Here is a 27,339-nt window from a genome sequence, read left to right on the forward strand (position 1 = left end):
TGGCACCTGAGTAGCCATTAGTAATATGTTCTTCTCCCTCTGGATGTCAGCTCCTTAAGATTCTGTGCCAGTCACACTTTAATGATATTTAAAAGAGATGAATTGTCTTGGAGAAATGTTTCTGTCTTGGAAGCATCTTATGAGGTTCTTGAAACCTGATGATAAATGAACTCACCAAAGAGATAAAAGTTTTAGATGTCAGTTGGGTTTTTCCTCAAGAAACTTAGGAATAGATGTTTTCTTCATTGCTGCAGGTGAGCTGGGATAAGCTTTAAGGGCTTTCTGTAAAGCTCAAATTCCTGGTTATTCTTGGGCATGAAAACAGATTAATCTTTCACTGCTGGTTTTTTTTTTTAATTGAAAAATTTACAAGATTCTCTAGTCACAGTTAAATCTCTGCCATGGGACTCTCAAACAACTTAAAGACGTTTAATGATTTTATTTCTTGGTATTAATTATGGATATACAGTTGACCCTTGAATAATAGGGGTTTGAATTATGTGGGTCTTTCTTATACTGGATTTTCCCCAGTAAATACATACTACAGTGCTGCATGATCTGCACTTGGTTGATTCTACAGACAAGGAACTGTGGACATGGAGGGCCGACTGTAAAGTTATATGCAAAGTTTTGACTTTACAGCACTCCTGAGAAAAAAGAGACAAATAGGTGAAGAGATATTATTAGGATTGTTAAAAGATAAACTGAGGCATATTAAAATTTTTAAAGAGTTTATTTGAGCAAAAATCAACTGGAATAGGGCAGTGCCAACCTGGAAATGATTAGGAGTACTCCGCCAACAGGAGCTCTTTTATAGAGTGAAAAGGGGACGCAGAGAAAAGAAAGTATTTATTGGCTGTTGCTTAGAGCCTAGTTGGCTGTTTGTGATTGGTTCTCCTTAGCATTTTAATTTCATACCCTTGAGGAACTTAAGAGCCTTAGGCTTAGATTTTGGTTTGCTTACCTCGGTTGCCAAGGCATTAGAGTCACCTCAGTCTAATGGCCTCTTTGTTTAATTAATTCAACAATTCCCCCTTTTTGATCATCTTCTCATAGGTGAGATACTGACCAAAAAATTAGTATTAGTGCCACTTTCAGTTGCCAATAGAGTTGTTGTTCTTGTCTCATTGTGAAACTTGTAGGTTATGATGTCTGATCTGCATAAGAATTATTTTTGCTACTCACCTCGTGTTTTATCTTGTTTCTGTTTCTCTAAGCTCAGTGAGACCATCTGATGCACTGCTGATGGCCGTGAACATGCATTTGAGACCTTGAGAGAACGTAGCACACCAGGGGGTCGACGGTGATGACTCTTAGGAAGATGGTACCAAGAGAGTAAAGTACACTCCTTCACCAGGGCCCCGTGGATCAAACCAGTTAGTGTCAGATAAATCAAAGAATGCACCTGAAGGGCCATCAACCTGTTTTAGCCAAGCGGCTCGTTTGTTGATTTCCTCTATTTGCTACGGTATGAGAGGTGTTGATCCAGGTACTGCAGGGGGTATTAGCTATGGCACAGAGTCCTCCTTGTTCAGCCAACAAGTAATCAAAAGCAATTCTGTTGTCTCAGCCTCCTTAGCAAGAAAGTCCAGGGACTTCCGCTGTGTAGCTATGACATTAGCAGCGATCACTGTCAGCGTTAAGGAGCATTGCCTCCCCACGCAGTGACAGAGAGAAAAAGCCAGTAGCGGGAAGGCACAAGGAATCCCGAGGTGAAGAGGCGATCTCATCCCGGAGATGAAGATCTTGAGCTGTCCCCCTCAAGATGCCATCTCTTCCGGGGAGGACCCTCCCTAGTCACTTTGAATGTCACATCTCCAGCTGGTGTGTGGGTAGTTCCAGGGGTCTGGGGAAGCCCTCTGTAAATGGGGAATGCGTACCTAGGTTCAGTCCCCTAAAATCTGGCTGTCATCTGGGTAGTGAGAAGGACCTGGTATCAGCCCTTCCGAGGAGGTTCAAGGGCAGCCGTTGTTTTCACGGATGCCTCATCAGAAGGGTGGGAGAAAACTGGAAGCACGAGTTTGGAGAGTCGTAGCCAGATGTTTGAGGAAACCAGAAGAATTTGGGACCCGGTTCAGTTTACAGGGTCACAGTTGTTTCCTCTCACCTCCATTAGTTCCAAGTAGTTTTAACTACATCACATATGTTTATTAGAATTCTTAATCCTTGGAATCCTTTATTCCTAGTGAAAACTAAGAAGTAAGCAGCGTTACACTAGCCTTCTGTGGATTGGCAAATTTATAAATATGTTTCACAATTTCCAGAAGTATATTCTTCCTCTTAGTAATTTTTCATTGTGGCACAAACATGTTTACTGAAAGAATCCAATAGCTTTAGTTCCTCTGTAAAAGAAAGCCCAAAGTGGATAAACCTATACTCAGTAATTAACGTTTCACTATTTTAACTTACTTGGAAATGATCTAGATATTCATTGAATAGCCATCATTTAACTAATCTCAGTATAACTTTAAAATTTTCAGTTGCCAAAAAGATTTTGGAAACTATTTTTTCCTCTTTTCCTTTCCATTCAAGTATAGTTGGTTTACAATGTTGTGTTAGTTTCTGGAGTATAGCAAGTGATTCAGTTTTATATAGAGATATAGATATGTATATAGATATTATAGATATGTATATAGATATTATATATATGTATATACATATATATTCTATATATTCTTTTTTGGATTCTTTTCCATTTTTCGTTATTACAAGATACTGAATATAGTTCCCTGTGCCAGTCAGACCTTGTTGTTTATCTATTTTATGTATAGTCGTGTGTGCCTGTTAATCCCAAACTCCTAATTTATTCCTTCCCCACCCCTTTCCCCTTTGGTAACCTTAAGTTTGTTTTCTATATATGAGTCTGTTTCTATTTTGTAAATAAGTTCATTTATATCATTTTTTATATTCCACATATAAATGATATCATATGATACTTGTTTTTGTCTGACTTACTTCACTTTGTATGATTATCTCTAGTTGCATCCATGTTGTTGCAAATGGCATTATTTTGTTCTTTTATATGGCTGGGTAGTATTTCATTGTAGATATGTACCACATCTTTATCCATTCATCTGTCAATGGACATTTCTCTTTATCCATTCATCTGTCAATGGACATTTCGGTTGTTTCCACCTCTTGGCTATTGTAAGTAGTGCTGCTTTGAACCTTGGGGGTGCATGTATCTTTTTGAGGTATTTGATTTTGTGAGTGCAATTTTAAAAGGTAACATGGGAGTTCCCGTCGTGGCGCAGTGGTTAACGAATCCGACTAGGAATCATGAGGTTGCGGTTCGGTCCCTGCCCTTGCTCAGTGGGTTAACGATCCGGCGTTGCCGTGAGCTGTGGTGTAGGTTGCAGACGCGGCTCGGATCCCACGTTGCTGTGGCTCTGGCGTAGGCCAGTGGCTAGAGCTCCGATTCGACCCCTAGCCTGGGAACCTCCATATGCCGCAGGAGCGGCCCAAGAAATAGCAAAAAGACAAAAAAAAAAAAAAAAAAAAAAAAAAAAAAAAATAAAAGGTAACATGTATCTTTTTGAATTAAGAGTTTTCTTTGTCTAGATGCCCAGGAGTGGGATTGCTGATCACCTGATAACTCTGTTTTTAGTTTTTAAAGGAACCTCCATACTGTTCTCCACAGTAACTATGGAAACTGTTTTTAAGAAGACATGCCATAAAGCAAGATTATTGCTGAAAAGTACATTTACAAACTTTTATCTTACTAATACTTCTTTAATTGGCTTGTTCTTAACAATTATGTTTAGATTACTCATGAAAATTTCATGAGACATTGAATAGCCAGCTGTCATCTTAAGTTACCTTTCCTGCTGACAAATTATGTAACAGAGATTATATGACCTTATTTGACTTTGGTTAACCTAGGGAGGATAAAAGTATTCTAGTTAATGGTAATAACTCTAAAGACATGCCTGTTTTAATGAAACCAACAAACTTAAATGAGCTTTAATTTATCACAGATTGTCCTAGATCACATGAACTTGAAAAACACTAGTGCTGGTTTTTATATTTCTGATTATATACTTGATGTATATAATTTGTTTTGTTTTTAAGCCTATTAAATAGAGCTCCTTACAAATTGATTTTAGCTGTGCCATCCAGAGGTAGAAAAATATCCCACATCTGTCACATACATACATAAAAAGACAGACAGATGCAGAGATCTTAGAGCTTTTCTTTCAAATTTTTAGCCATGAGATAGATACAGTGATGCAAAGCCTACTAGTTTATAGAAGCATGGTTGGATACAAATTGTATTTCTGGCAGATAGAATAAGTTAAGGTTACCTGCTCAGATGGCTAAAGCTTGTATTGATATTTGTGGGGAAAACCTTTAAGATTTTTCATTCACCTCAGTTCCAAAGAGCGGTTTATCCTTCCCCTCCTCCTCCTCCTCTCTCTCTCCTCCCTCTCCTCCCCTCCCCCTCCTGCTGATAAGAATTATCTCCCTCAAATTTGCATACCATGACTTGGTTCTGGGTTCCTAGAGACCAGGTAGAACATTTATATCTCACATTTCTCCAAGAAGGGTTTTTACTTTCCAAATCCACCTTTTTTTTTTTTTTTTTTTTTAAAGCATCTGCAAGCCTTTTGATGTGAGTAGGAGAGACTGGGGATTGGTTAAAAAGGCCAGGCAGGCTTTGAATTGTTTCTAGAGCTGCATTTCCGTTCTTGTGAAAACACAATCTCTAAGACAAGTACAGTTGTGTTGCAATCCGCATGGCATCTAGACTTTGACCCAGCCATCCAACTACTTTTTCCTCGATTTGCATCTTTACATTAGGGGGAAAATCTTCTACTAAGATGGGAATCAAGAGATTCCTATGTTCTGGATTTTGAACTCTGTGTCTTCAGAACACTTTAGTAAACCCTTCCACCATGGCTTCAGAATATTTTTCTTTCCCTTTCGGCGCATAGTGCTTAGTGCAGAAGGCCTTTAAAAAGTGCCTGTCAGGCGCTGAATATCAGCTTTCAATTTGGCCAGCTTCTAACCATACAGCTACTTAAAAAAAAAAAAATCCTTTTGAGGATCTTGTCCAGTTTCAGCTGGGTCAAGCAGTGAACATTCCTGGCAGTATTGAAAACCACATGGATGCAGGAGGAGGTCTCAGAGAGGGTGCCCAAAACACCACCCTCCAGGATCCAGAGCCATTCCCTACAATAACCAAAAGAAAGAAAGATTTAGATAGTTCCCTTGACAGTTGGCAACAGTTGGTATTTCTGTCTAGCTGTATGTTTGAGGTCTGCAACCTGTTAGTTGCCAAGCCAAGTTCTCGGGACACAAATTGAGATAAAAAAGAAGGCAGTAGCTCTCCCTGGGAGGGAAAGGACCCATCACCAATGTGTTTTCCTGCCATTGTGGATTTGGAAAGGATAGAACAATGAGAAAATTGACCTTCCTCCCTCACCCAGGCTCCACAGATCTGGGAGAGCTGACCTTGGAAGGAATCCCACCCTTTGCCAGGTGTCTGCCAGTTTTCCCAGGATGCTGTCTGCAGAATTCAGAGCGAGCGCGGTGTCCCAGTGGGTCTCGCCCGGTTCACTGGCAGCTGTAGGGGAGGAAAAATAACTTTCTCTCTTCCCTTAATGGTGAGTGCCTGGCTGAGACCCCTTTTCCTCTGGGGCACCTGGTAACTGGATAAGGTTAGCTAAGAGGGTTCCAAGTTCTCGGCCACTGTAATTCAAGACGATCTTTGCTAAGGATAACCTTAAAACACAATTCCACTCACCCGAGGCCTCACACTGGACCCGCTCTGGTTTCGAAGGCAAACCCCGTCCGGTCCCGGCCCCGGTCCAGGGTCTAAGCTAGACCCAGTCCGTCCCCGACCCACTTCAGGTTCTAAGTCGGAACCCGTTTGTCCCGGGGCCAGGTCCACGTTGTCACTCGGACCCAGTTCTTCCCTGGACCCGGTTCGGTTTCTAAGTCGGACCCAGTTCCTCAGCGGACCTGCCTCGGTTTCCTCAGTGGGACCCGGTGTGTCCCGGTCCTCGTCCAGTCAGCAAGTGGGACCCAGATTCGGGTCTGTTTCTAAGTGGGAACACGTCCGATTCGGGCCGGTGTCTAGGCCCGGCCCAGAAGCAGAAATGCTCACGAGTCCGACAGCGCGTCCCGCCGAAGCCGGAGCCGGACCCCAGGCTCCGCGAGGGAGTCGCCCGTCACCTGCAGCGGCAGCGAGCAAGCAGCCGGTCCAGGGGCTCCTCAGGTACCGACGCCTGGGGGCTGGCAGGGGGCTCCTTTGGCTCCCTGCTCTGACACCCGAACTGTTCAAAGAGAAACTGAGGCATATTCAACGTTCATAGGGTTCCTTTGAGCACAAATCAGTTTGAATCAGGGAGGGTTAGGAATATTCCATGGACAGGAGCTCAGAGAGAGACTTTTATAAAGAGAAGGTGGGATCCAAGTAAGGAAATAATTGCTGGGCTGTGGCTTCAAGCATAGTTGGCTGTTTGTCATGTGTCCTTCTTAGCATTTTGATTTTGGAACCTGGAGGCATTTACAGGCTTAGATTTCAGTTTGCTTACATTGGCCTCTGCGGCATTAGAGCCACCTCTGTCTCCTGGCCTTGTTTAATTAATTCACCAGGATCCTATATTTAAATCTCTCACAAAGCAGTCATTTACTGGGTCAACCTCCTGTGTCAGGGAATTCTACTGAGTGTCTTTCTCTATGACTACAGCAGTCCTTTCTCAGGTCTGTGAAGTTTTTTTGCCTCAAATGTTAGAATCAATATTACTTCGGGCTTAATAGTTTGTATTTCTCTTATAATGTAAAAAAAATCTTATTTTTACACAAATGTAAAAATAAGAAAATAAGGAATAAAGATGGTATTTGAGCTTTATTTTTGGCCCTGGGTTGATACATATGCACCACGCCAGAATTGGTCTTTCATTAATTAATTCATTCATTGATTTAATTTGCTATTTGTATCACAGTACAGGAATACAAATTTGAAATATGTGCAGTGTCTCCAGGGATGTGCTCTGGAGATAAAACTTACAAGTAAAACAGTGGGTCGTGCTTAATACTCTAAATGCCCATGTCTGAGTAGGTGAAGTTTTGTGAAGGTTCCTAGGCAGGAGAGAATTTGTCTCCTAGGGTGGGTATTGAGCAGGTGGAGTGAGAGCAGGAATTTTGACTACAGCTTTAGTGTTCAAATGGCATACAGAGTAGGTAGGATCTTGAACAGAGCGTTGTAGGTGGATGACATGTTAGAGGGAGGTACTGGCATTTTGGTCACCTATGGGACTCATATGCAGAGGAAGGTGGCACTTAGACTCCTATCAAGTGTCAAAAAAGCAAGTGCTGGGGCAGAAGAGCTAAATAGACATTTCTCCAAAAGAGACGTACAGATAGCCAATAAGTCCATGAAAAGATGCTCAACATTGCTAATTATTAGAGAAATGCAAATCGAAACTCAGTGAGGTACCACCTCACCCTGGTCTGAATGGTCATCATGAAAAAGTCTACAAATACCAAATGCTGGAGAGAATGTGGAGAGAAGGGAACTTCCTCCAATGTGGGTGGGAATATAAATTGGTACAACTCCTACGGAAATAGTATAGCGGTTTCTTAGAAAACTTAAGGATGGAGTTATTCTATGATCCAGCAATCCCACTGCTGGGCATATATGCAGAAATGATGAAAATTCTGGCTCAAAAAGATACATGCACCCAAATGTTCAATGCAGCACTATTTACAGTAGCCAAGATATGGAAGCAACCTAAATGTCCATCAACAGGTGAATGGATAAAGATGTAGTATATGGACACAAAGGAATACTACATACCCATAAAAAAGAATCAAATAATGACATTTGCAGCAACCTGGATGCAACTAGAGATTATCACACTAAATGAAGTAAGTCATAAAGAGAGAGACAGATACCATATGATATCACTTATATATGGAATCTAAAATACGACACAAATGAACTTATTTACAAAACAGACTCATATGCATAGAAAACAAACTTATAGTTACCAAAGGGGAAAAGGGGTGGGAGAAGGATAAATTAGGAGTTTGGGATTAGCAGATACAAACTACTATTTATAAAATAGATAAACAACAAGGTCCTGTTGTATAGCACAGGGAACTATATTCAATATCCTGTAATAAACCATAATAAAAATTGTATGTATATATATGAACCAAATCACTTTGCTGTACACTAGAAACTAACATGACATTTTAAATCAGCTATACTTCAATTTTTTAAAAAAGTACATGCTGGAAATTAAGTTTGTATACGGGTTATGTGGTGATCAAGGAAATTTTGGATATGAGACTAAAGATTTATTGTATAGGTACAAGCTTTTGAGTTTCTATGTGGAATTGGTGGGTTAGCCCTGAGAATATGCCTCGCAGACCTTCCTACACTGAGGAGTCGCTGTCCCAGGCCCCCAGCTCCTACAGTGTGGATCTTGCTTCCCATGGGCTGCCCCCTAACGGTGTCTGAGCAGGGTGGGCATACTAAGGCATGCTGTTCCAGGAGACACAAACGCCTTTGTGGGTTGCCCTTGGCTCAAGAACTCCCAGATGGCTTTACTGAACCTTCCGTAGACCTTAAGGGTGTCTGGGATGCTTCCACCTATGTGAAGGTGCATTGACTCTCTCAGCCTTGCCTGGCTCCATCCATCCATATTTCTCTCTTGCCACAAGTGTTTTCTCTGATAAAATCCTTTTACATTTACTCTCACCTTGACGTCTACATCTTAGAGAAAGGACCAGAATTAACTTGAGGTGTTTAAGGGCTGCAACCTGATTGGAGGTGTGTGGTTAGGAAGATTGTCTCTGAGAGGTGTTTATATGGCGAGCACACTGTTTTTGTTTCAATTTCATGGGTGTTGGAGGAGACTTTGGTGGAACCGAGGAAGGTTATGGAGATCTGTAGCACCCCCTAGGCTACCCTGGGTGTTGGGAATGGGGAGTCACTTACCGTTTTTGACTTGTTACAGGAGTGATGATACAGATTATTTCATAGTTCAGTCATAAACTGTGACTAAAGGCATATATATTATGTATGACAGAAGAAAACATTATTTCAACTCTAGTTAATTCGTGTAAACTCAAAATAATGAATAATAATAATTTCTGCCTCTAGTTCAGTGCTTCTGACTCAGAACTGATGTCTTATGTATTTGACAGAGACAACTTAGAAATTCTATTCTCCTTTAACTTTTTCCCTCAGTATGCTTTTAATACATTTTATTAGGAACTCTGACATGGCCATACAATTTCTTAATTTACAGTACTTTCTTGGTATAATTTGTGAAAGAACTCTTATGACACCCAGAAATTACTTTGACTCAATTTAATATTAATAAAGACTTATGTTAAAGCACGTGCTTTGTTTGCGTGTTCCTCTATTTTGTGTTGTGCCTTGTCTTGCATTGAAATAATTCTATGTTTAGGACCTTGCCTCTGGTTGCCTTGGATATCACGGTGCTGTCACAACTTTAGGCTGTGACTTTGCTGCAGGTGCTAATGGGAGGAGACAATAGTCTGGCAGGCAGCAACAGGGGAAGGGAAAACTGGATTCCCACATAGGCTGCAGCCTTGGCAAGTCGCACGCATTATATGCATCTGTGAAAATCATGTATCCTGGGAATACGTGCAATAGAGAAACTCAGACTGCTTGGAGAGTTGACAAGCGTGAGGGAGTGAGGGAGCAGGAGGAGCCTGGGTGCGGATGGAGGGCACTCGCAGAGCATTGCGTTAACGGTATCAAATGGGTGGTGAGACACACCAGAAGGCGAGGACAGAGGAAGCCACCCGGGGGATCCAGAGCTCGGGAGAGTGAGCCAACACTTTGAACAGGATAAGTAGAAGGGAAGAGGCAAATGGGCAGTGGGTATGGTTTGCCTGCACTATTGGAGAAGAGAAGCTTTCAACAACCTTCAGGATGTGCTTCCTCCTGGGTGACAGAGGGATTATTTAGCAAGCGCAAAAGCAGTCGGGCCTCTTGTCTTTCTACATACACCTATCCTGTCATTGTTGCTCTGGGAATATTCTAGAAAATCGGTGCCTCATTTATTCATGAAGACTTCCTCTCCTCTGCTAACTACCTGAGAACAAAGATGCATTCCAAAATTGGAAGGAGTTTAATGGACACTTTCCATTGACCTTCCTGCCCTTTGATGTTGTTGGCAATATTGACTTTTGCTTATAGTAAAATGGGTTTTTCTCTAGTAAATGTTCAGAAGAAAATGTGAAAAAAGTCTTATAAGTCATTGTTCCCGGTAGTCTCCTAAAGTTAATCATTATTTAAACTGAGGGTGGTAGAAGTAGAAAAGTCTAAAGAACATCCATCTGTGACTTTCCCAGAAGGAGAATTCTTGCCAATGAGTAGAACTGAGTGAATCACACTGTTCTTTAAAAATGTATAACGCATTTTTGTGCAAAGATAGTAAAAAACAAGATCATTTCTCTTATAGGTGGATGGAAACGAGACCAAGAGAAAAAAATAAGCAACTTAATAACCTACTTTTACCCAGAGAATGGAAAATAAAATGCAAGATTCCAAACCCTGCCCTTTCATTGCATCTTCATCTTTGGAAAATACAGGTGAGTGTTTATGAATCATTTTCAAAGTTGACCTGGTGGCTGTGGAAACAGGAAAGTGGCCAAGACAGCAGGGCTGATCTGATGCAAAGATTGTTTTAGTTTTCTTGCCAACCTAATTGGAATGGTATTGTTTTCTTATTCGTGAATGTGAAAAACGTTGTGATTTGGTTTTTTTTTTCTCTCAACAACTAAGAAGAATGGTGAGGATATGGAGGAGGTGGGCCATGCTGGCAGGCTGGGTAGGATTTTGCCAGCAATAAATGGCCAATGCTTCCTTTATTCTAACTGTTCTGGGAGTTTTTTCCCAGTCCGTGCCTCTTCCTCACCACCCACAGTGAATGCCTGGCCATCTGAAGGCTGCCTGGCCTGGACACTGTATTAAACCAGCTTGGCAAGATATGACACTCCCATTCCCATGGTACGTGGCCTTAGGAGAGCCATTTGCTGCAATATTCTGAAGGATGAAACACAGAGTGTGCAGATCCATGTGCTGGGGGGATATGGGGCTACATCCCCAATGACAGGAGGCCAGTGAGCCCGTCCGGTGGTCTCGACACAGGTCTCCTGGGCTTACCCCTCCATGAGCCTTTGGTAGAGAGTAGAGGGGAACTCTCTGTCTCAGCCATGCTCTCCTCTCATCTGCTGCACCTTCCTGGCCTCTTCTGGGCTTTGTGGGCTGCCACACTTATCTGGTCTTCCACCTACCCAGCCCCTGAACTTGCTGCTCCTCCTCTACCTCATTGCTGCCTTTCCTTCTACCAGAGTGCCACAGACTGAACTCTCCCAGCTGGCTGGGGATCCCACTCACTGCTAGGACCCAGGACTCCAGAATTTTCAATGTATGTGTATGTTTGTACTATATATTTTATATAATATATAGTGTACTCATATAATATTCAATCCCCTATATCTATGAACATATATACATATGTATTTATTTAAATTCATGCATGTATATATACATAGATACGCATGCTTATTTATTTATTTATTATTGTTCTCTTGCCTTTTTTTTTTTTCAACTTACTGCCCTCAAGGTCCATCCATGTTGTTACAAATGGCAAGATTTCATTCTTATTTATGGCTGAATGATATTCCATTGTGGATATACACTTCAGTTTCTTTTTTAAAAAAATGTTACTGGAATATAGTTGACTTACAAAGTTGTGTTAATTTTAGGCGTACAGCAAAGTATATCACTTATACTATACATATATCTATTCCTTTTCATATTCTTTTCCCATGTAGTTTATTACACAGTATTGAGTAGATTCCCTGTGCTATACAGTAGGTCCTTGTTAGTTAGCTCTTTTATATACAGTAGTGTATGTATGTTAATCCCATCCTCCCAATTTATCCCTCCCCGTGTTTCCCTTTTGGTAAACATCAGTTTGGTTTTAAATCTTTGAGTCTGTTTCTGTTTTATAAGTTCTACTGTATCATTTCTATTACATTCCAGGTATTGGTAATCTCATATATATTTCAATTTCTTTATCCATTCACTCATCCGTGGACATTTAGGCTGTTTCTGTATCTTGGCTATTGTAAATTATGCTGCAGTAAACATGGAGGTGTAGGCATGTTTTTGAGTTAGTGTTTTCATTTTCTTTGGTTAAATACTAGAAGTGGAATTGCTGGATCATATGGTAGTTCTATTTTTAATTTTATAAGGACTCTCCATACTGTTTCCCTTAGAGACTATACCACCAAGCAGTTTACATTCCCACCAGCAGTGCACAAGGGCTCCCTTTGTCCACATCCTCACCAGCGCTTGTTATTTCTTGTATTTTTGATGAAGTCATTCTGACAGTTGTGAGGTGCTATTTCATGGACGAGGTTTGCCTTTGTCTGATGATTAATGATGTTAAGCATCTTTTCATGTACCTGTGGGCCATCTGTATGTCTTCTTTGGGAAAAAATGTCTATTCAGATCTTCTGCCCATTTTAAAGTTGGATTGTTTGAGAGTTTTATGCTATTGAGTTGTTTGACCTCTTTATGCATTTTAGATAGTAGCTCCTTATCAGGAGCATATATTTTCTTCCATTCAGTGGGTTGCCTTTTCATTTTGTTGATACTTTCCTTTGTGTGCAGAGCTTTTTAGTTTGACATAGTCCTACTTGTTTATTTTTGCTTGTGTTGCTTTTGCTTTTTTTGTGTCAAAAATCATCACCAAGACCTATGTTAGGGAGCTTACTGCCTATGTTTTTTTTCTAGAAGTTTTATGATTTCCAGTTTTATGTTCTCTAGTCTTAGTTCATTTTGAGTTAATTTTTATCTATGGTGTAAGATAACGGTCAAGTTTCATTCTTTTGTATGTGGCTGTCCAGTTTTCACAATACCATTTATTGAAGAGACCGTCCTTTCCCCATTGTATATTCTTGGCTTCTTTGTCATAAATTAATTGACCATATATGACTGTTCCATTGATATATATGTCTCTTTTTGTTCCAGTACCATACTGGCTTTTTTCATAAAAGCAAAAATCCTCTTCAGATTTATTTGTTAGTGAAAACAGATAGTAATGTAGTTTTTTAGTAAGAGTGAAGTGGCACAAAACAAACTTTCAGAAAGTGGGGGATACCTGTAAGATGATTAATTAGAGGTATGTTTTTCAGCATTTTATGAATATGGAAACTGAGGTCCCTTATTCAACACTAAGGCGTTGACTGATTCATATATCTAATATGACTAGTCTAGGTTCCTTTATGACTAGTCTAGGTTCTCTCTTAACTAGAGCAGATTGTATAATTGGTTAACTGAGTGGTGATTGGGATATACCAAGCCCTTTCTCACATTTGATTTTTTCTAAAACTATATCCAGATTATAGAGTAAGTTGAATCAAAATGAGCCAAGTCACACAAAGCTTTGGCATGGGAACAACTACTATGTGGCCTGGTCTAATGGTATCTTATGTCCATCAATTACTTGCTTTGGGGTAAAGGACTTCACAAAGTGGGGACAATTTCCAGGGTAGTAGTTCAGGTAATAAAGGACTACAAAGATGACGTTTAGACAGTAGCAGAAGAATTAAGGTGAAAAAGCATAGTTCTTAGTTCAAGGGTCCTGGAAATCCATAGACAGATAATGAAGATCCAGGACAGACAAATTCTGTGAGCTATCATGGTGGTCTCCAAACTTATTCACATATCACCTCAGCAAAAAAGTGGTAAGACTGTCCATACATGCCTGTCTCTTTGTATATCTATCTATGTTTATAGATTATAAGCATCTACTAAGAGATCTTTAAAGAGATTTGTCAGTTTAGTAAAATCTTGTAAGGTAATGTATGAGTGTTGTCTCATGGTTTTTAATATTACTGAAAAATATGGTAGTGGTTTGTTTTTGTGGTCTGGATGTTTAGTTTTTTAAATATTTTACAAATTCTGATGACTTCATGCTGCCATTAGCCAACTTCTAAGGGGAAAAATAGGCTTTTGTGGTGAGATTGATGGTTAACAGTAATGGATGTTAATCCATTTTTAGATAGTCTCAATTTCGATTTTGTGTGGCTGATTTCTCCTCAGATCTGATGGTGTCACTACGTTTCAAACTGCACATCACAACCTCTTGGTGGCTTATAATGTGAATGATAACTAATATTTTTAATAAAATAAATGAGAAAATGCCCGAGTATATTACTAATAAGTATTGTTTTGAGAAACTCTTATTTCAGTTATATACCTATATCCATATATCTGTGTATATTTACATGTCTATATAGAGATATCTAAATGCTGAACCATGATATGAAGTGTTGCATTCACACACTTTTGGAAGTATTGAAATTGATAAGGATGATGATGATTGCAGCAGTGTGCAGGGCCTTGATGTGGGATCTCAGTTCCCAGACCAGCGACGGAACCCAGGCTGCAGCCATGAAAGCACCAAATCCCAACCACTAGACCACCAGGGAGCTCCCTAGGTCATCACTGTTTTTACCCAGGAGTTGTTGCTATTTAAGAGCTCGTATTAGGGGAAGGAGAAATGTAAACTTTACCATTTTCTTGCTTTTCTTTTGTACTTATATTATTTGTATTACTTTCAATCCTTGGTTCCTTTGCACAGAGCTCAGGTGTTATATGAGAGTCGATTTAGTTACAGCTGGGAAATGTAATCTGTAAATTCACTCAAGGCACATATCAACTGCAACAGAACAAAAAGATTGCAGGTGCCCTACAGACTCTTTGATGGTTCTTTTCCCTAGGGGAATTTCTAGTAACATCCTCGGCTCACGACCTTCAGGCATCTTGCCTGAGAGAGAGCACCAGTGGTGATCTTTATATGACCTGTTAGTAAAGTTTAAGTTCTTCCTTATTATTTTTGACAAAAATACTTTTAAATTAAACCGCTGATATTTTAATCCCTCACCCCAGTAGATCCTGTAAGGGTCATGCCCTGTGGAGTGTGTATCCTACTTTGTAGACACTGACTCGTAGGCGTGGTGACCAGGGGTTGCAGCCACCCCTGCCTTCTGTTTTGACCTCATCTCACCCCATTCTTGGGCTTACCTACCTTCTCTAGCCTAACCACACTGAACACACCAAACAAGTTTCTGCTTTAGGACATTAACTCCGGATAATAAAAATCATAGTTCTTATTTCCCTGATTCTTATGAGACTGGCTCCTTGTCATCAGGCAAGACTTATCCTGAAAGATACCCTCTTAAAGAGGTCTTCCCCGATCACTGTATTTTTTCAAATTTTTTTGAAGTATAGTTGATTTACCATGTTGTATTAATTTCTGCTGTACTGAGCAGAGTGACTCGGTTATACATATATTTATTCTTCTTCATATTCTTTTCCATGATGGTTTATCACAGGATATTGAATATAGTTCTCTGTGCTCTTCAGTAGGACCTTGTTGTTTATCCATCCCTTGTATAATAGTTTGCATCTGCTAATCCCAAACTCCTAATCCATCTCTCTCCTAACCCCTCTTCCTCTTGGTAACTACCAGTCTGTTCTCTCTATCCATGATCACTGTATTTTACCTAGCTCCCTTCTCTTTCTCCATAACCTCCATTTAGTCTTTTTTCCATTATTCTTGTTTATTTATTTATTTTCACAGAACTTATCGCTATCTGTTTAACGCCTCCCCCAACTTTACTATAAGCCCCTCTAGAATGGAACTTTGTCTCTATAGTTCATCCCAATGTGCCCAGAATATAGTTGGGGCTGGTAAGTATTTTTGGGAAGATTCAGCAGAAGACTTAACATTTCTCCTGTCCCTCTGCTCCTCCCGAGCCAGTCCCTTTGGATCTAGTCTTCTCATTGGTCTATGAAACCCGTTCCTCCCCCTGACATCGTTTGGGAGAGACACTGTATTAGAAGGGAGGAGTTGCTTGTAGGGTGAGCCGAAGGCTGAGAGGACTCTTTGGAAGAAATGCTCATGATCCGGTGGTGGAGTGGGGATGCTGATCCTGGAAATCCTAATGGCTCGTTTCTGGAAATAGAATTATCACGCCACCTAAGCATTTGAGGAACAGAGACCTGCAACTGCAGATATAGTATGTTCTTAGCTCTAGGGGAGATCAAATTTTTGTGCCCCATAGACAGTTTCCATGATGAGAAATTTGATCTCCAATTGAAGACGTTTTCTTGAGACACAATTAGTAGAGACTGCTAAATTTTATCCCTGTAAAAAAAATATTATGGTCTTAACTTGGAGTTATTCAACTATATCAGAGTACTCTACCATCCTGCCTCTTGTCTGGCATTAAATAGATTCTTTTTTTTTTTTGTGCTATTTCTTGGGCCGCTCCCGAGGCATATGTAGGTTCCCAGGCTATGGGTTGAATCAGAGCTGTAGCCACCGGCCTATGCCAGAGCCACAGCAACGCGGGATCCGAGTCGTGTCTGCAACCTACACCACAGCTCACGGCAACACCGGATGGTTAACCCACTGAGCAAGGGCAGGGACCGAACCCGCAACCTCATGGTTCCTAGTCGGATTCGTTAACCACTGCACCACGACGGGAACTCCCTAAATAGATTCTTAATAGGTATTAGATGAATAAATAAACAGAGCCAGTCATGGAAGCTAGCCTGGCTATGACATTATTCAACTGTGCAATTTAGATCAGGATCTCGCTAACTCTGGCTCATAGGCCAATTCCAAGGTACCACCAAATTTGGTAAATAGAGTTTTATTGGAATGCAGTCTTGCTCATTTGTCAAAGTATAGTCATCCCTCTGTATCCTTGGGGGGTTGGGTTCAAGCTCCCTCTGGATACCAAGATCTGAGAATGCTGAAGTCCCTTTTATGAAATGGTATAGTGTGTGTGTATCACCTACCCACATCCTCCCATACACTTTAAGTCATCTCTGGATTACGTATAATACCCAATACAATTTTAATGCTATGTGAATAGTTGCCAGTGCACAGCAAATTCAGTCTTTTGCTTTTTGGAACTTTCTGGAATATCATGTGTGTGAATATTTTATTTTTTTTTTTTTTTTTTTTTTTTTTGGATTTGAAATGTGATTTTTTTTTTTTTTTTTTTTTTTTTTTTTATTAAATTTTATTTTATTTTCCCACTGTACAGCAAGGGGGTCAGGTTATCCTTACATGTATACATTACAATTACAGTTTTTCCCCCCACCATTTCTTCTGTTGCAACATGAGTATCTAGACATAGTTCTCAATGCTATTCAGCGGGATCTCCTTGTAAATCTATTCTACGTTGTGACTGATAAGCCCAAGCTCCCGATCCCTCCCACTCCCTCCCCCTCCCATCAGGCAACCACAAGTCTCTTCTCCAAGTCCATGATTGATTTTCTTTTCTGAGGAGATGTTCATTTGTGCTGGATATTAGATTCCAGTTATAAGTGATGTCATATGGTATTTGTCTTTGTCTTTCTGGCTCATTTCACTCAGTATGAGATTCTCTAGTTCCATCCATGTTGCTGCAAATGGCATGATGTCATCCTTTTTAATGGCTGAGTAGTATTCCATCGTGTATATATACCACATCTTCCGAATCCAATCCTCTGTCGATGGACATTTGGATTGTTTCCATGTCCTGGCTATTGTGAATAGTGCTGCAATGAACATGCGGGTGCATGTGTCTCTTTTAAGTAGAGCTTTGTCCGGATAGATGCCCAAGAGTGGGATTGCAGGGTCATATGGAAGTTCTATGTATAGATTTCTAAGGTATCTCCAAACTGTTCTCCATAGTGGCTGTACCAGTTTACATTCCCACCAACAGTGCAGGAGGGTTCCCTTTTCTCCACAGCCCCTCCAGCACTTGTTATTTGTGGATTTATTAATGATGGCCATTCTGACTGGTGTGAGGTGGTATCTCATGGTAGTTTTGATTTGCATTTCTCTTATAATCAGCGATGTTGAGCATTTTTTCATGTGTTTGTTGGCCATCTGTATATCTTCTTTGGAGAAATGTCTATTCAGGTCTTTTGCCCATTTTTCCATTGATTGATTGGTTTTTTTGCTGTTGAGTTGTATAAGTTGCTTGTATATTCTAGAGATTAAGCCCTTGTCAGTTGCATCATTTGAAACTATTTTCTCCCATTCTGTAAGTTGTCTTTTTGTTTTCTTTTGGGTTTCCTTTGCTGTGCAAAAGCTTTTCAGTTTGATGAGGTCCCATGGGTTTATTTTTGCTCTAGTTTCTATTGCTTTGGGAGACTGACCTGAGAAAATATTCATGATGTTGATGTCAGAGAGTGTTTTGCCTATGTTTTCTTCTAGGAGTTTGATGGTGTCCTGTCGTATATTTAAGTCTTTCAGCCATTTGGAGTTTATTTTTGTGCATGGTGTGAGGGTGTGTTCTAGTTTCATTGCTTTGCATACAGCTGTCCAGGTTTCCCAGCAATGCTTGCTGAATAGACTTTCCTTTTCCCATTTGATGTTCTTGCCTCCCTTGTCAAAGATTAATTGACCATAGGTGTCAGGGTTAATTTCCAGATTCTCTATTCTGTTCCATTGGTCTGTCTGTCTGTTTTGATACCAGTACCACACTGTTTTGATGACTGTGGCTTTGTAGTATTTCTTGAAGTCTGGGAGAGTTATGCCTCCTGCTTGGTTTTTGTTTCTCAGGATTGCTTTGGCGATTCTGGGTCTTTTGTTGTTCCATATAAATGTTTGGATTGTTTGTTCTAGTTCTGTGAAAAATGTCATGGGTAATTTGATAGGGATTGCATTGAATCTGTAGATTGCTTTGGGTAGGATGGCCATTTTCACAATATTGATTTTTCCAATCCAGGAACATGGAATATCTTTCCATTTTTTTACATCTTCTTTGATTTCTTTGATTAAGGTTTTATAGTTCTTGGCATATAGGTCCTTTACCTCTTTGGTTAGGTGTATTCCGAGGTATTTGATTTTGTGAGGTACAATTTTAAAAGGTATCGTATTTTTGTATTCCTTTTCTAATGCTTCATTGCTGGTATACAGAAATGCAACTGACTTCTGAATGTTAATCTTATATCCTGCCACTTTGCTGAATTTATTAATCAGTTCAAGGAGTTTTGGGTTTGAGTCCTTAGGGTTTTCTAGGTATAGAATCATGTCATCTGCATACAGTGACAGTTTGATCTCTTCTCTTCCTATATGGATGCCTTTGATTTCTTTTGTTTGTCTAATTGCTGTGGCTAAGACTTCCAAAACTATGTTGAAGAGCAGTGGTGAGAGTGGGCATCCCTGTCTTGTTCCAGATTTGAGTGAGAAGGCTTTCAGTTTTTCCCCATTGAGGATTATATTTGCTGTGGGTTTATCATAAATGGCTTTGATTATATTCAGGAATGTTCCCTCTATACCCACTTTGGCGAGGGTCTTGATCATGAATGGATGTTGAACTTTGTCAAATGCTTTTTCTGCATCTATTGAGATGATCATATGATTTTTGACTTTTTTTTTGTTAATGTGGTGTATGATGTTGATTGATTTGCGTATGTTGAACCATCCTTGTGAACCTGGGATGAACCCAACCTGGTCATGGTGTATAATTTTTTTGATATGTTGTTGGATTCGGTTGGCTAAGATTTTGTTGAGAAGTTTTGCATCTATATTCATCAATGATATTGGGCGATAGTTTTCTTTTTTGGTGGTATCTCTGCCTGGTTTTGGAATGAGGGTGATGGTGGCCTCATAGAATGTCTTTGGGAGTATTCCTTCTTCTTCAACCTTTTGAAAGAGTTTAAGGAGGATGGGCACCAATTCCTCTTTATATGTTTGATAGAATTCACCTGTGAAGCCATCTGGTCCTGGGCTTTTATTTGTAGGGAGTGATTTTATGACCTCTTCAATTTCATTTCTAGTGATTGGTCTGTTCAGTTGGTCTGTTTCTGCTTGATTCAGTTTTGGCAGGCTGTAAGATTCTAGAAAATTGTCCATTTCTTCCAGATTGTCAAACTTATTGCCATATAGTTGTTCATAGTATTCTCTTATGGTTTTTTGTATTTCTGCTGTATCCGTTGTGATTTCTCCTTTTTCATTTATAATTTTGGTGATTTGGGTTCTTTCTCTCCTCTTTTTAGTGAGTCTGGCCAGGGGTTTATCAATTTTGTTCACCTTTTCAAAGAACCAGCTCTTGGTTTTATTAATTTTCTCTATTGTTTTTTGAGTCTCTATTTTATTGATTTCTTCTTTGATCTTTACAATTTCCTTCCTTCTGCTGACTTTAGGACTTCTTTGTTCTTCTTTTTCTAATTCATTTAGGTGGAGGGTTAAGTTGTCAATTTGGGATCTTTCTTCTTTTTTGAGAAAGGCCTGGATTGCTATAAATTTCCCTCTGAGCACTGCTTTCGCAGCATCCCATAGATTTTGAGAGGTTATGTCTTCATTATCATTTGTTTCAAGATAGTTTTTAATTTCCTTCTTGATTTCCTCATTGACCCATTGGTTTTTTAGTAGCATGTTGTTTAGTCTCCATGGAGTAGGTTTTTTCTCTTTCCTTTTCCCATGGTTGATTTCTAATTTCATGGCATTGTGGTCAGAGAAGATACTTGAGATAATTTCTATGCTCCTAAATTTATTGAGATTCGCTTTATGTCCCAATATGTGGTCGATTCTTGAGAATGTTCCATGAGCATTTGAGAAGAATGTGTATTCTGATTTTTTTGGATGTAGTGTCCTGAAGATATCAATTAAGTCTAACTTTTCTATTGTTTCCTTTAGGATCTCTGTTGCTTTATTGGTTTTCTGTCTAGAGGATCTGTCCATTGATGTGAGGGGGGTATTTAGGTCTCCTACTATGATTGTATTCTCATCAATATCTCCCTTTATGTCTGTTAATATTTGTTGTATGTATCTGGGTGCTCCTATGTTTGGGGCATATATGTTGATGATAGTAACATCCTCTCCTTGGATGGATCCCTTAATCATTAAATAGTGTCCTTCTTTGTCTTTCTTTATGTCTTTTGTTTTAAAGTCTATTTTGTCTGATATGAGCGTTGCAACTCCTGCTTTTCTGTCATGTCTATTGGCATGAAATACTTTTCCCCAGCCTTTCACTTTCAATCTATATGTATCTTTTGTCCTAAGGTGAGTTTCTTGTAGGCAGCATATTGAAGGTTTTTGCCGTTTTATCCACTCAGCCATTCTGTGTCTTTTGATTGGGGCATTCAGTCCATTGACATTTAAGGTGATAATTGATAGATGATTATTTATTGCCATTTGATCCTCGTGTTCCAGTTGATTCTATGGTTCTCCATTCTTCTTTTTTTTTTTTTTTTGGTTGGATGGTCTCCTGTTATTATCTGCTTGAGTGTATTTTTTTTTTCATTTTTTGCAAATGCAATATTTGGTTTTGGCTTGTGGTTGCCCTGTTTTTTAAGTATGCTAACCCCTTCCCATAATTGTGTGTTTTAGCCTGATGGTCCTGTAAGTTCAAACACTTCATTATTATATTAAAATTAAGAAGAGAGACATACATACAAACAAAAAGGATTATTTACCTCCTAACATCCCTTGCCCACATTTTATGGTTTTGATGACTCTTTTATTTTTTTCTTTTTACTTTTATTTTGTTTGAAGCATGTTCATGATTAAATCTGTATGCTGGCTTATTTGAGTGACTGCTCTCTGATTGTATCTTCCTCAGTCCTAGTTCTTCCTCTTCTTCTTCTTCTTCTTTTTTTTTTTTTTTTTTCTTTTCTTTTTTCTTCCCTTTCCTTCCTTTCTTTTTGGTTTAGAGAAGCCCTTTCAATATTTCCTTTAACCTGGGTTTTGTGTTGCTGTATTCTTTAAGTTTTTGTTTGTTGGGAAAAATTTTTATTTCCCCTTCTATTTTAAATGATATTCTTGCTGGATAAAGTATTCTAGGTTGCATATTTTTTCCTTTGAGCACTTTAAATATCTCTTGCCATTCCCTCCTGGCCTGTAGTGTTTCTGTAGAGAAATCAGCTGATATTCTTATGGGGGTTCCCTTGTAGGTAACATTCTGTTTTTCTCTTGCTGCCTTTAGGATCCTCTCTTTATCACTAACTTTTGCCATTTTTATTATGATGTGTCTTGGTGTGGGTCTGTTTGGGTTCAGTTTGTTTGGGGCCCTCTGTGCTTCTTGTATCTTGAATCCAGTATCCTTTAGATTTGGGAAGTTTCCAGCGATAATTTCTTCAAATATATTTTCCATTCCTTTATCTTTTTCTACTCCTTCTGGAATTCCTATTATGCGTAGATTGGCCCGTTTTATATTATCCCATAGGTCTCTTATATTGCTTTCCAGTTTTTTGATTCGGTTTTCTGTCTGTTGACCAGATTGAGTGATTTCCATTATTCTATCTTCCATATCACTGATTCGTTCTTCTGCATTATTCATTCTGGTTTTTACTGCCCCTAGTTCAGTTTGCATCTCTGCAAATGAATGTTCTAGTTTTTCTTGGCTCCTCCTTATATTTTCTAGCTCCTTTCTGAGGGTATCTGCATTGCTGTTCATATCTTCTCTTAATTCCTTCAGTATTTTCACTATTTCTCTTTTGAACTCCAGGTCTGTCAGACTGCAGAGATCAGTTTCATTGTTGACTGTTTTAGGTGAGTTCTCCTGTTGGTTTGACTGGGGGTGGTTTCTCAGCTTCTTCATCTTGCTTGTTGTCTTCTTTCTCCTGAGGGAGTTGTACTCTCTGTTATCGGGTAGTGTTTGCCTTGTCACTGCCCTGGAATATTTCCTGAGGGCTGTCGTTGTTGGTCAATCTTTTTTTGAGGCAGTGTGGCTTTTCTGGAGTGTTGATGGGACTAACAGTGTTTCTTTGAAGCAAAGGAGGACTTCCTGAGGGCAGACAGGACTGGGAGGTCCACCCCACGATGGTAGCAGATTTCACTTGGTTCTCAGCACCCCCTGGGGTCTTGGGCGGGTAGCAGGGCCCTTGGAGACTCAAGAGGTTCCTCCCCAGGGCAGCCCGACTCAGAAAGACCGTCTGAGATCTTTTCCCGATTCCGCCAGGCTTGTTGCAGCTTTTCTGGGCTGCAGGGGGTCCTGCCTGGAGCTGGCAGTCCTATGCAGCTGGTCCACTAGGTCTCAGCACCCCTTGGGGTCTTGGGCGGGTAGCAGGGCCTTTGGAGACTCAAGAGGCTCCTCCCCAGAACAGCCCGACTCAGAAAGACCGTCTGAGATCTTTTCCCAAGTCGGCCAGGCTTGTTGCAGCTTTTCTGGGCTGCAGGGGGTCCTGCCTGGAGCTGGCAGTCCTATGCAGCTGGTCCACTAGGTCTCAGCACCCCCTGGGGTCTTGGGCGGGTAGCAGGGCCCTTGGAGACTCAAGAGGCTCCTCCCCAGGACAGCCCGACTCAGAAAGACCGTCTGGGATCTTTTCCCAAGTCGGCCAGGCTTGTTGCAGCTTTTCTGGGCTGCAGGGGGTCCTGCCTGGAGCTGGCAGTCCTATGCAGCTGGTCCACTAGGTCTCAGCACCCCCTGGGGTCTTGGGCGGGTAGCAGGGCCCTTGGAGGCTCAAGAGGCTCCTCCCCAGGACAGCCCGACTCAGAAAGACCGTCTGAGATCTTTTCCCGATTCGGCCAGGCTTGTTGCAGCTTTTCTGGGCTGCAGGGGGTCCTGCCTGGAGCTGGCAGTCCTATGCAGCTGGTCCACTAGGTCTCAGCACCCCCTGGGGTCTTGGGCGGGTAGCAGGGCCCTTGGAGACTCAAGAGGCTCCTCCCCAGGACAGCCCGACTCAGAAAGACCGTCTGGGATCTTTTCCCAAGTCGGCCAGGCTTGTTGCAGCTTTTCTGGGCTGCAGGGGGTCCTGCCTGGAGCTGGCAGTCCTATGCAGCTGGTCCACTAGGTCTCAGCACCCCCTGGGGTCTTGGGCGGGTAGCAGGGCCCTTGGAGGCTCAAGAGGCTCCTCCCCAGGACAGCCCGACTCAGAAAGACCGTCTGAGATCTTTTCCCGATTCGGCCAGGCTTGTTGCAGCTTTTCTGGGCTGCAGGGGGTCCTGCCTGGAGCTGGCAGTCCTATGCAGCTGGTCCACTAGGTCTCAGCACCCCCTGGGGTCTTGGGCGGGTAGCAGGGCCCTTGGAGGCTCAAGAGGCTCCTCCCCAGGACAGCCCGACTCAGAAAGACCGTCTGAGATCTTTTCCCGATTCGGCCAGGCTTGTTGCAGCTTTTCTGGGCTGCAGGGGGTCCTGCCTGGAGCTGGCAGTCCTATGCAGCTGGTCCACTAGGTCTCAGCACCCCCTGGGGTCTTGGGCGGGTAGCAGGGCCCTTGGAGGCTCAAGAGGCTCCTCCCCAGAACAGCCCGACTCAGAAAGACCGTCTGAGATCTTTTCCCAAGTCGGCCAGGCTTGTTGCAGCTTTTCTGGGCTGCAGGGGGTCCTGCCTGGAGCTGGCAGTCCTATGCAGCTGGTCCACTAGGTCTCAGCACCCCTTGGGGTCTTGGGCGGGTAGCAGGGCCCTTGGAGGCTCAAGAGGCTCCTCCCCAGGACAGCCCGACTCAGAAAGACCGTCTGAGATCTTTTCCCGATTCGGCCAGGCTTGTTGCAGCTTTTCTGGGCTGCAGGGGGTCCTGCCTGGAGCTGGCAGTCCTATGCAGCTGGTCCACTAGGTCTTAGCACCCCCTAGGGTCTTGGGCGTGTAGCAAGGCCCTTGGAGACTCAAGAGGCTCCTCCCCGGGGGAGCCCGTCTCAGAAAAACCGTCAGAGAATTAGGTCGATCTATTCACGGCCTGGCTAGGCTTGTTCTAGCTTTTCTGGGCTGCAGGCCTTTTTTAGGGGGCTGGTGGTGTTTGGTGCTGCTCTGTGGAAGTGTAGCCCCTCCAAAGGGCAAGCAGGCCTGTGCAGGGAGAGCCCCTGCGGTGGTAGGCTTCAGGCAATTGTTGAGGCCAGCCCTCCTGGATGGCAGGCAGCCCCAGGTTCGGCGAGAGCGTAGGGGGTGGTGGGGGTGGGGGGAGGGAATGCACTGGGAAGCACAGCTTTCTGCTAGCTAGCGGGCCTGTAAGCTTGCTGTGGCGTGGGGGGTATTCTATGGGGACCCACCCCTTCTTCTCTCCCCTCCCCAGCACTGGCGCAGACCAGGCTCTTCTCCCAGGTTCCCTCTGAGGCGGCTTTCCACTTCCCCGCCCCTAGAGTATTGCTCCCTTCCTCTGCGACAGCTTTGTTTTCTAGTCTCCCAGGCAGTCTCTGCCCCGTCAAATGGTTTAGAGACCTCCCAAGCAGTTTCCGCTCTTCCCCGCCCCCCTAGCCCGGGGACTAATCTCTGGAGCCGAGGTCTCGGTGCCCAGCCCCCCCCCCAGGCGTCCCCCGGCCCTTTCTTGGGGACTAACCTTCGGAGGCGAGGTCTCGGTGCCCAGCCCCAACCCAGGCGTCCCCGGCCCCCTCTCGGGGACCAACCTTCAGAGCTGAGGTCTCGGTGCCCAGCCCCCACCCAGGCGTCCCCCGGCCCTTTCCCGGGGACTAACCTCTGGAGCCGAGGATTCGGTGCCCAGCCCCCACCCAGGCGTCTCAATTTTTGGTGACTGTGCCCGTAGTTCAGATGGTCCGTTGGGTTCTTGATCGTTTTTCCGTACTCCAACTTACTGCTACACTCTTCTCTGCATCTGGAGATTCCTCCGGTTCGTTTGATCTTTCGCCCGGTAGGTGACTTTCCAGGGTGCGGGATCCCTTTCCCCTCCGCAGTTCCCTTTCGGGAGCGCCTGTCCCGCTCGGATTCACCTTCTCTCACTCTCCTCTTTTCTCCCGTTCTGCCCAATAATGTCACGAATTTCTTGCCGTTATTGGAGATTAGGTTCCTCTGCCAGCGATTGGTTGTTGTTCTGTGCGAGTCATTTCTTCTGTAGATGTGCTTTTTTTGTTGTGTTTGTGGGAGAGGGCGAGCGTGTCCCCCTACTCCTCCGCCATCTTGTCCTCTCTCCGTGTGTGAATATTTTAGATCCGTGGTTGGTCGAATCCATGGATGTGGAACTTGCAGATATGGAGGGCCAATTGTACTGTGTTTCACACCACAGTGACAGAGCTGAGTAGGCGTGGCAGAGACCATATGGCCCAGATATTTACTATCTGGCCCTTTATAGGAAAGATTTGCTGACCCCTAGGCTAGAGATCATCACTTAACTTCTCTGGGCATTGATTGTGTCATTTGTAAAATGAGTTGAATGGACTCAGTGGTGTCCAAGAGCCTTTTCAGAGCTCATGTCTGAATTCCCTGGAATTTAATTTATACTATGCCCATAAAGAAAATGCAATGGTACACTTAAGCAATAAGGGTACACTTACTGTCTTCTTAGAAAACATATGATTTCAAGAAATAAAGTTCTCCTTAAATAGACAAAGATTATATTACCACAGATATCTTGGAGACATATACAGCACCACGGGTTGAGTTCATTTCTATGGTTTGATGTTTAAGTGCCTGGACACTTATTATGCTGCCTAGTACCATGTCACTGCTTTTCCTCAACAACTTTACCAAAGTAAAGGGAAAGATTTTGTAAAGTGACTGTGATCAATGGGTTCGTTTATAATCTGTAATATTTTAAGTATAGGTCTGACCTATTGAGTTAAGAGGTGAACAAAATAATATTCAATATGACATTAAGATCTCAGTTGAACTTCTTTGAGGTCACTTATGAGCCAGATAAGAAAATTATTAGTTGCTACATATGGCAGGAGCAAAATTCCAAGTTAGAATCAATTACATTGTTTTGATTGGTTTTCTTGTTTTGGTTTAAATGCTTAAATAAATAAAGGCCTCCTGGCTACCTTTTAAAGACCATTGGGTCGGTAAAAATTTTGTTCAGGTCATCAAGTTTGCAGTGACTATTTCTTCCCATGCTTTTTGCCATCCTTTTCTTTAGCTGCTTTTAATACTGTCAACCAAAGCCTATATCCCAGGCCACCGGATATGAACATCACTGTCAAATCATGCAGTCAAGGGTTTCTAACAAATTGAGCAAGAAGTAGAATGCATTGATTTTTAAGTAAGGGTGAGCAGTAAGTTGCAATTCAGGGACTCTGTCCCTCACTCATTAACCATTTATTGAACATCTACTATGTGGCAGTTCTGTGCCAAGAGCCAAAATATCTATTTTATGTTATCCTTTGTAGATTGCAAATCTATAGCATTTTCCCACCATGATCCCACTTGATTTTCACCCCACATTTGGGAGGGAATCAACAACAATTCTGTCCACCCCCGAGGTTTCTGTGAGATCCCTCTGAAGGCATTCCAGAATGACAGAGTGAATAGGTGAGCTCAAGCTGGCAGCTTTCTTTATACGGGATCTCAGTGTGATCTGGGGAAAGCCAAGCACCTTGTTGACCTGAGGATGGGATGCAGAAAGCAGGCCGGCTCTGGAACAGGGCAACCTCTGCCCAAAA

The 27,339-nt window shown here is 42.0% G+C and overlaps 1 protein-coding gene across 8 annotated transcripts in view; it reads left to right on the top strand.

Annotated features, from left to right (window-relative positions):
• Positions 1-27,339, top strand: part of FRMPD4 (FERM and PDZ domain containing 4) — a 919,679-nt gene that overhangs the window by 96,294 nt on the left and 796,046 nt on the right. For 2 of the 8 annotated variants that reach the window (XM_085007332.1, XM_085007337.1), the window contains 2 exons: positions 1,218-1,376; positions 10,452-10,581. In XM_085007332.1, coding sequence (XP_084863458.1) covers positions 10,515-10,581 — 67 coding nt within the window. In that variant the 5' untranslated portion in view covers positions 1,218-1,376; positions 10,452-10,514. Of the gene's footprint in view, positions 1-1,217; positions 1,490-9,645; positions 9,814-10,451; positions 10,582-11,343; positions 11,421-27,339 lie in introns of those variants that run through there. The other 6 variants (XM_085007339.1, XM_085007334.1, XM_085007338.1 and 3 more) reach the window with 5 other exon arrangements.

The sequence above is a fragment of the Sus scrofa genome, chromosome X (assembly GCF_054392235.1).
Source record: "Sus scrofa isolate SSC_HxYL_T2T_F1_AM1 chromosome X, Sscrofa_HxYL_maternal_Yorkshire_Landrace_v2.0, whole genome shotgun sequence".
Classification (NCBI taxonomy): domain Eukaryota; kingdom Metazoa; phylum Chordata; class Mammalia; order Artiodactyla; family Suidae; genus Sus; species Sus scrofa.